At 47.0% G+C, this 9,674-nt stretch overlaps 1 protein-coding gene across 1 annotated transcript in view; it reads left to right on the top strand.

The window, feature by feature from the left end:
* The window catches only part of HABP4 (hyaluronan binding protein 4), a 60,270-nt gene extending 51,382 nt beyond the window's left edge, over positions 1 to 8,888 (top strand). Inside the window, exons 6-8 of the mRNA XM_011976017.1 lie at positions 2,312 to 2,483; positions 5,644 to 5,829; positions 7,538 to 8,888. Of these exons, the coding sequence (XP_011831407.1) occupies positions 2,312 to 2,483; positions 5,644 to 5,829; positions 7,538 to 7,594 (415 nt within the window). The 3' untranslated portion in view covers positions 7,595 to 8,888. The remainder of the gene's footprint in view (positions 1 to 2,311; positions 2,484 to 5,643; positions 5,830 to 7,537) is intronic.
* The last annotated feature ends 786 nt before the right edge of the window (positions 8,889 to 9,674 follow it).

Genomic DNA, 9,674 nt, shown 5'->3' with positions numbered 1-9,674 from the left:
GCCCAGCTAATTTTTTTGGTATTTTTTAGTAGAGACAGGGTTTCATCATATTGGCCAGGCTGGTCTCGAACTCCTGACCTTGTGATCCGCCCGCCTCGGCCTCCCAAGTGCTGGGATTACAGGCGTGAGCCACCACGCCCGGCCTTGTAGAACTTTTTCATCACAAACAGAAACTCTATATCCATTCAGCACTAACTCCCCATTTCCCCTCAGCATGTAGTAACCTCTATTTTACTTGTGCTTATGAATGTGCCTATTCTAGGTGCCTCATCTCAGTGGAATCATTCAATGTTCCTTTTGTGCCTGGCTTATTTTAACTGTTAGCATCAGGTTTTCCGTTTCATCCATGTTGTAGCATGTGCCAGTCTTCATTTCCTTTTTTTTTTTTGCGTATTTTTTGGTGATTTTCAAATCTACAATTTAGTCCTTTTGAAGTGTACAATTCAGTGGCATTTAGTCCATTCAGAGTGTTATGCAACCATCACCATGATCTGGCTCCAGAACGCTGTCATCACCCCAAAAGGCAACCTCGTGCCCGTTCAGCATCACCCCCTATCCTCCTCCCTGCAGCCCTGGCCGCCGCTCATCTGCTTCCTGTCTGTGAACCTGGCCCCTCTGAATAGTTCATGTAAATGGCATCATACACAGAAGTCTTTTCTGCCTGGCTTATTTCACTTGCATCATTTTTTCAAGGTTTGTTCAGGTTGTAATGTGTATTAATACTTTGTTTCTTTTTATTGCCAGGTAATATTCCAAAAAGTCTGCCATATTTGGTTTATCCACTCATTAGTTGATAGACATTTAGGTTGTGTCCACTTTTTGGCTATTATGAATAGCGCTGCAGTGAACACTTGGGTTTAAGTTTGCATGTGGATGTATGTTTTCATTTCTCTTGGGTATAAACCCAGGAGTGAAATTTCTGGGTCAGAGGCTAACTCAGCTTAGATTTTTGAAGAACCACCAGACTGCTTTCCAAAGTGGCTACACCATTTCACATTCCCACTGGCAGTGTATGTGGGTTCCAGTTTCTCCATGTCCTCCCCAACGCTTGTCAAATGTCTTTTTGATTCTAACCATCCCACTGGGTGTGGAATGGTGCAGCTCTGTGGTTTTGACTTGTCTTTCTCTAATAGCTAATGATGTGCAACATCTTACTGCCTATTTGTATATCTTCTCTGGAAAAATGTTTATTCGGATCCTTGCCTTTTTTGAGGGGAGGGTGTTCATTTGTCTTAATTAAAGACAACTTGTATCTAGAATTCATAAAGCATTCTTTTTTTTTTTTTTTTTTTTTTTTTTTTGAGACGGAGTCCCGCTCTGTCGCTGTCTCTTATACACATCTAGATGTGTATAAGAGACAGCATGTGATCACAGCTCACTGCACCTGGAACATCTGGCCTCAAGCAATCCTCCTACCTCAGCCCCCTGAGTAGCTGGGACTCTGGGCATGAGCCACCACGCCTGGCTGTTCATAAAGGATTCTTTATGTATTCCAGATACAAGTCCCTTATGAGATACATCACTTGTAAATATTTTCTCCCATTCTGTGGGCTGTCTTTTTCTGCTGATGTTCAACGTATGTACTTTTGTTGCTTGTGCTTTTGGTGTCGTGGAAGAAACCATTGCGGAATCCAGGGTTAAGAAGGTTTCTGCCTAGGTTTTCTGCTAAGAGTTTTCTAGTTTAGCTCTTGTATTTATGGTGTGAGGGAGGTCTAGCTGCTTTCTTTTGGTGTGGATATCCAGTTGTCCCGGCATCATTTGTTGAAAATACTTTTCATTCCCCATTGAATTGTCTTTGGCACCACGGTTGGAAAAAAAAATCAATGGACCATAAATGTGAGGGTTTATTTCTGGACTCTGAATTATTTTCTCTCGATCTATATTTCTGTCTTTTGTTTTCTTTTTAAAATTCATTAAAGAGGATATTTACAAAAGTATGCATTTATGAGCCACTGCTTTAAAACTTCTGTTTATGGTTTCCTGTATTGTATTTCAGCTCGTTTTCCATAATTACCTCGTTTTGTCTGTCATGGAGTGGTGAAGTGTAACGTTAATGTCATCAGGGTGGTGATGTTCCCATTTTTCAAAGATTGCTTTGAACACAGGAAGTATTTTCTGTTGGCAGTGATAACATAAAATGTTGAAAATGAAATATGGAAGTTTGTGAGTCAAAGATTTTCTTACCTTACTTGCATTTGAAATGCAGTACCACAAAAATATGCAGAATAAATGGTTATAACTTTTTCTTTAATAACGTAGACATTTTTATACCATCAAAAATTATTCTTTACGATTATACATCTCTTTATAGAATTCCCGAGTTGGAGGTAGAAGAAGAAACCCAAGTTCAAGAGATGACTTTAGATGAATGGAAAAATCTTCAAGAACAGACCAGACCAAAGCCTGAGTTTAACATCCGGAAACCAGAATCCACTGTTCCTTCCAAAGCAGTGGTGATTCACAAGTCAAAATATAGAGATGATGTAAGCATTACATTTCGTATGTAGAGGTAATCTTTACTTTTACCTTATTGGAAGTGAAATGGACCTTTCCACTTCTATCTTGAAAATGAAACGTTAGTAATTGGCGCTTTTGTTTCTAATCAGAGATGATCTATGCCTAATTTTACTGTATCTTTATTGTTCATTAAGAAAAGGAATTGAAACTTGATGTATTGAGAGCAGCTCAGAGCAGTTAGAGGAACAGTGTATCTTCTCCTCCCCCTGGGGCTGTGCTGGGACTGTACACATACTGTGTGTTCCTTGTTTTCCTTTTTCTCAAGCGAGAGTTACAGACTGTGTCTTGTACACTTCCAAGTTATTCAAAGGATAACTACACTCTGTTTTCCCTGAGTAGTTTACTTGACTTTCAACTCTGATTTTTGATGAGAGCATTTCACTATGAGTAGTTGATGACGTTTGAAACTGTGGTGGAGGTTCCATGCTCTTCTGACGCCTTTCCCGTGTTGGCTCAGCAGCGTCGCGCCCCTTGCCTAACTGCAGAGGTGGCGGGAAATGAGGCCCCGAACTGCCTGGCTGCTTGGTCAGGCCCCAGCGGCCAGTGTGCTGCGGGGGTTGCCGGGAGCTCCTCCGTGTTGCGAGGCCTCATTGCTCACGGCTTCCATCCGGCTCTTCTCAGAAGCTTCAGTTTTGCAGGGAGAGGTGTCGGGGAAACATCCAGCAGCATGTGTTGATAGGGATGCCACTGGGTCATTGAGTCTCCTACTTAAGTTACTGAACTTAAGGCAAGGTCCACTGAAGCGTTCTCATTATGGGATTTGAATCTGGATCATTCCGTTACAGCTTGATACCGGTCGCTGTGTCGAGGTGGGAGTGAGCGGGTTCTTCCTCTGCGGGGTGTTAGTCATTGATTTTCATGTGGAATCTCAGGAATGTTACCCTGTTGTAGAGTTGTCATTTACACTTTGGTTAGTTTCATTTTCTGAGTGAATACTTTGATTAGGGGGTCATTTAAGATACAGGGTTCTTGGGAGGCCAAGGCGGGTGGATCACCTCAGGTTAGGAGTTTGAGACCCTCCTGGCCAACATGGTGAAACCCTGTCTCTACTTAAAATACAAAAAATAGCCGGGCGTGGTGGCGGCGCCTGTAGTCCCAGCTACTCGGGAGGCTGAGGCAGGAGAATGGCGTGAACCCGGGAGGCGGAGTTTGCAGTGAGCCCAGATCACACCACTGCACTGCAGCCTGGGCGACAGAGTGAGACTCCGTCTCAAAAAAAAAAAAAAAAAGATACAGGATTCTCTCCCATCCTCCTGTTTTGGTCAGTCCAAGCTGTAGGAGGCCTTACTAGTAAGTTCTGAGCTGTTCCACGAGCAATGGCTTTTTGTAGACATAGGTGGCCAGAGCTTTATTTCCTTGGCAATCTCTGGGAGGTGATTTCTAATTCCATTAGCTAGCTGGGTTGGTTCTTTACCTGTCCACTTCCTTTGTTCTTTTTTGTTCTAGGCATTGTAAGTAAAATTTTCTCAAAAACAAATGTGCTGTCAGGATTGAAATGTGCAGCTGACATGTTAGGTAAAAATAGAAGCTGTTCTTTCTTAATCCACACCAGATTCGTCCTCCCTGGCTCCAGAGGTCTCCCAGAATATTTGAAGCAAGTGGGTTAGCTGAGTCATCGAGCTTGGTCTCAGTGAAGCACACAATTGGTCCTTGTTAATCTGAAAGGATTGAAGCTTTTAGCTAGGAATTGTTCTTAAAGCAACACAAGCCTGATCTTGGGTTCATCAGTTTACTTTGTTCTGGACACCCGAAGAGACAAAAGCACTAGAATACCTAGCAAAGTTCGGACCTAGTAACAACCCCGTGTAAGGCATTGGGCAGTTAAAGCACTTTGGCCAGGGCCAGCTGGAGCTGCGAGTGGAGCCCAAGCCTCCGTATGTCCTTAGACTGTGTGTCCACTCCCTGCTCCACTCTCCCGAGGCCCTTCCTGCCCCTTCCTGCCCCTTCCTGCAATGGGAGGCGGCTCAAAGCAGGGCCCCCAGGGAGACCTTCCCAGGGCTTCCCTGCTGAGTGCCAAACGAGGCAAGAGTTGATTATTCTGCCTGTCACTATTTTTTGTGTGTTTATCTTTTTACAGAGTGCCAGTGCTCCTGGATTGTTTTTCTTCACCTTTTTAGCACTAAGCATCCAACTACCTAAAGCCTCTGCTTTATTTTAACCTGAGACCTTAAAGGGGACACAAATGTTAAGCGTGAAGGCTGCCCTGAGCCTATGGCCTAAAGGTGTGGATGTGCTTGTGGAAACTTGGTTCCATTTCCTGGTTGTAGTAAATGTTTAATGTTGTGGTACTTTGGAGATTCTCATCTGAGATCACTGACATATCTTCTTTTCTGTAGGTTTTTATTTTACTTAAAGTGGGTTTGTGTGTGTGTGTGTGTTTGTGTGTGTGTTATCCATTATTATGAGTTGAAGCCAAATCAAATTTGGATCAGATTTAATTAATATAGTTGTCACAAGACACAGAATTTTAATGAAAGCAGTTGTTAAAAAGCAGCTTGACTTTGTGCGGTGTTGGTAGAACACTCAGGTAACCATACTGTGTTGTTTTTATACAATTTCTCTGTATTTTGAGTGAGAATTGTTTATTATAAATCATGTGATTTCTAGCACATGGTATTTAGAGTCAGCACCCATGCTGAAAGGGATTTCTCTATTAAATTCGGGGAAGGAGATATTTCCTTGTTTATCAAAGCATTTGTGAACAGATAAGACAGAAAATCAGCAAAAATGAAAACTTTTTTATCTCAGCAAAATACACTTAGATATAAAACATGTATATCGTTTGCTATTATTAGTCATGCCGAATCTTACATCTTAACCTGCTCAGGTGATAGAAATTTGGTCCCACTTGAAATCCTAAGTTCCAAGGTGTTTGGATTAAGATTGTAATTGCAAGAATGTGGGACTGCAAACACACGGAACTCACTGTCTTGGAACTGGAACAGCAGGTGCCGTCCTCCTGTGTCCAGCTCTGCAGCCCAGGGCCAGAGACACTTCCAGAGCGTGGCCCTGTCTAGCCCCTGACGGTGCTTTAGCTCCTGTGCAGCACATGGCAGCCACTAAGCCAGATGAGTGTGGGGATTGGCTATGGACTTGTGCATGTTGGATGCTGTAACTGTGTTTCAGATGGTAAAAGATGACTATGAGGACGATTCCCATGTTTTCCGGAAACCCGCCAATGACATCACATCCCAGCTGGAGATTAATTTTGGCAACCTCCCTCGTCCCGGGCGCGGAGCCAGAGGAGGCACCCGGGGAGGCCGGGGAAGGATCAGGAGGGCAGAGAACTACGGACCCAGAGCAGAAGTGGTGGTAGGTGTCTGCATTATCAATCCCGAATGGTTTGCTGAAGGAAGTGAATCAGGACAGTGTCCCGGCCCAGGAGGGTCTAGTTCAGAGGGTCATCGGCTTCTGCGGTGGCTTTTCCTGTAGCTAGCGTGGGCCTGATGTTGGGGATTTGGACGGTGTTGCAGCATCATGGACATCTTGGCTAGAGACCATTCTGGAGCCCTGGCTTCCAGGGTCTGCTGTGAAGGCACTCCCGGGGTCCGAGAAAAACTCACTCTCATCTGCATTAGACAAGATCCCCAGGCTTGGGACTGAACTGGAGCACCTGACATCTTGCTCACTGTGGCCTGATTGTATACCTTGGGCTCAAGTGATGCTGTCAGAGTGAACAGAATCCGTCCTAAGATCTCAAGCCCTTTGTGAGGGGACCTTCCTCAACCCCGCCCCAGCTCACCGGCCTCACACCGTCCTCAGCCAAGGCTGCCTGCTTCTAGCTCTCGACACAGCATGCCCCTTACCCCTGGCCTCTGCCTGCGGCCTCCGTTCATCCTTCCGACCTCACTTCCTCACAGGTTTCTTTGATCACATCTCCTAGACCGGTCAAGGTCTCGGAGCAAAGGAGTTTCTTTTCATTGAAGCCTGATCTCCGTGTGTGACTGTATTCCCACTGGTGTGGCTATTAGTCAGCGGCTGCTTTTGCTCATTATCAGTTTATGCAGTGCCTGGCATGTAGTAGGTGCTTCCTAATGTGATAGTGACACTTGTTCGTCGGAAGTCAGCCCTGAGGCCCTGTGGCACACACCCCTTGTCTGTGGCTGGTCTTCGCAGTGCTCCTCTGGCTGCCCAGTTCCCTCGCTCTAGGGAGCAGCCCCTGGAAGCGGTATCTGTGGTTTGGTTTTGCTGAAGCAGGAGCAAAAACACAATTTTTTGGGGGGTGGGGGTGGGGGTATATTTGGGGCCAGGCTGGAAACAGGGTCTATTCTGAGATAGGAAGCACATCCTCACTCCTTTCCTATCGCGGACTCTGGCCCCTGCAGCACTCCGGGGCGTGTGCTGGGAACCGCTCTGAGACCCAGCGCCTCCCGTCTCTTCACTGGCATCTGTCCCCACCTCCACAAGCTGTGTACCCCCCACCTCAGAAGAGCCCTCAGGGCCACCCCTGCCCCCATCAGGCCACACTGTTTCCCAATCCGGGTCCTCGTTCCCTTTGCTTATCCACTGAGGTTCATCCCAGGGAGAACCTTCTCTTCCCACGAAACCTTGCCTGACCTTGGTGTCCACTTTGCCATCAAATTGCACTGGACGGCCCTCCTGTGGCCCCTCCCTCCCAGGACGTGTTAGTGAAGCTCCTGACTCGATGGTCCGTTTCTCCAGAGCCATGAGCTCCCCGAGGACAGGCACTGTCTGTGCCCCTCCTCCTCCCTCCAGTGCCTGGCACGCAGTAACCGTTCCATTTACTCGATGAAGGACGTGCCCGTGCAGAGCCCCCCAGTAAGAGCTTGCAGGACATAGGAAGGGAGGCAGCTCCTTTTTCGAGGAGACCGGAGGCCTGTGTGGGAGGGGAGCTGTGCTTTCCTGGGTTAGCAGTGACCTGTGTCTCTCCCCTTCCCACTGTGGATCCTGCCTCTAATGCAGGCCCCTCAGCGTTGGTGCCAGGCCCTTGTTATCCCACTGGGCCACTGGGAATGGATGAAGGGGCAGTGGATTTCAAAGTGTGTCTTTTCTTCTTTAGATGCAAGATGTCGCCCCCAACCCGGATGACCCTGAAGACTTCCCTGCGCTGTCTTGAAAGCGCCCGTATCCCGGCACCGCGGAGCTGCACTGCGCACCTGTGGAGACTTTTCCAGCTGGGCCAAGACAGTCAGACTCTGAGAACAATAGATGTTGCTTTTCCCATGTTGTGTGAATTTGTCGCACTTTTTCGGGCTGGGCTGTTAGAGGGGCTTCTCCAGAGGCTTGAGAGCAGGCCCTTTCCCAAGCAGGTGAAGAATGGTGACTGTGTTTTTACTGAAGGAATTTCAAATGAAGTCCAGGAATAATGTTTAAACTGTGTACATAAGAGATAGTATAGACTCCTCCGCGGGAGCGCGGAGGGAAAGGAGGTCGCCAAACAGACTCCCTGGAGACTCTTAGGAAGCTGTAGATTCCCGGAGGCTGTGCCTGTAGCGTTAGAGGAAACACGTAGAACCGGAACTGTTCATGGAAAGCAGTCACAGCTGAGTTTTCAGAGACCAAGAAATTAAACTACAATTGTACTTACTGTTTCCTTGTAAATGTTATCTACTCTCCTGGAATAGTTTCCTTTCTGGTTTTCACTTAACCAGTCATTTAAAAATCGCTATCGTGTAGCCACTGGCCACCACTCTGTGACACAGAATCCGAGAAAGTGTTGATTTTTCATTGTGATTTAAACTACCTCCTGGTTTCTGTGTGTGTGCGCGCACACAGCTAGTGTTTGGGTGGTTTTTAGGAAGAATATAAAGTATATGACTTTAAAAACCATGTTATTTAACCTGCCAGTCAAATGGAAAGGGATCGTGGCAAAAGCAAATGCCGCATCCTTTTCCGCCGCAGAAGCAGAGCCAGAGGGCGGCAGCTGTGTGCAAAGGCCTCCGCCTTCGGCTTGGGCACTGTTGTAAATAACTAGTATTTATTAAGCACTCTGAGCAGTTTTTCTCAGTCCTGGCCCCAGTTCTAGAGTTCCTCTTTATGACTTTTGGTGAAAGTTTGGGGTTGGGGGTACACCTCAGAGGTTCAGTAGTTCACCTGGAGTCCCACGCTGAACAGAGCTGGACCCAGAGCCACACGCCCAAAGCACACACTGTGCTGGGGAGGAAGGAGGCCTAGGAGGGCCTGCAGGTCCAGGCAGCTGTAGAGCTGCTAGAAGCTGGGGTGGTGCTCTCCCTGCTTTCTCATAGACGCCACAGGTACTGTCTGCCTGTTGTCACGCAGTTCATAGGCTCGCTTGAGATGGAATCTGAACCTCGGTCCCAGGATCTGTGCTTTTTCTCACTTTGCCACACTGTCTAAGGTGGCTTTGAACTGGAAACCAAGTGCAAATAAAGGTTGGTATTCGCTCCTGACTTTGTGTAGAGAGAACAGTCCTTTGGTTACTCTCAGGCCACAGCAGTCAGTCAGGATTTTGTTGAATCATCAAAGCTGAATCCGTACACGGTAGGGTCAGTTAAGGATGTTTGCTTTGGGTGACAGCCTACTTTTGGACTCTTATTAAATCATTATCTGAGTACTAAGGTTTATCAACTGAGTGTTTTCTTCCTTTTCCTGGAAAAGGCAATGGATGCAAGCGCCCTGATTTCCAAAATCTGAACCTAGCTGGTACAACATCAGGGCTGGGTCATGACTCAGTGGCTTTGAAGCTGTCACACGGTCATTTTGCCTAACCGTGGCTTTGAAGATTAGCCAGAGCTCGCTTTGAAGAAACTTTCCGTCAGTGTTGTGAATACTACTTGAAAAGCCCATAGCATTTGGTTTAATGTTGTAGTTGCAAAAACACTGACAGTTCCTATCGCATAGAGCTGTTGAGTCATGTGGCTGAAGACGGTTTTGGGGAACCCGGTGCATGTTCTGAACCTGTAATGGGCAGTGTTTGCTCACCAGGGCTAGCTCTTGCTGACTTGGTCCTGTGCCCGGATGTAGGGGTTTTGTTTGCGCTCTTTCTGGATTGTGCCAGGTTGTACGTAGCCCCAGGTGCCCCAGAGAAGCCAGGGAAGACAGAAGCGAAGGGCAGGGGGGTGTCACCAGCATGCCGTAGGCACAGTCAGATGGGCAGGGGGTGTCACCAGCATGCCATAGGCACAGTCAGATGCAGAGGTGGCAGGACCTTTTGGACCACAGTGCCGCGGGCAGAC

Source organism: Mandrillus leucophaeus, unplaced genomic scaffold, assembly GCF_000951045.1.
Source record: "Mandrillus leucophaeus isolate KB7577 unplaced genomic scaffold, Mleu.le_1.0 Scaffold161, whole genome shotgun sequence".
NCBI lineage: Eukaryota > Metazoa > Chordata > Mammalia > Primates > Cercopithecidae > Mandrillus > Mandrillus leucophaeus.
This window is presented reverse-complemented; position numbering and strand designations above follow the sequence as displayed.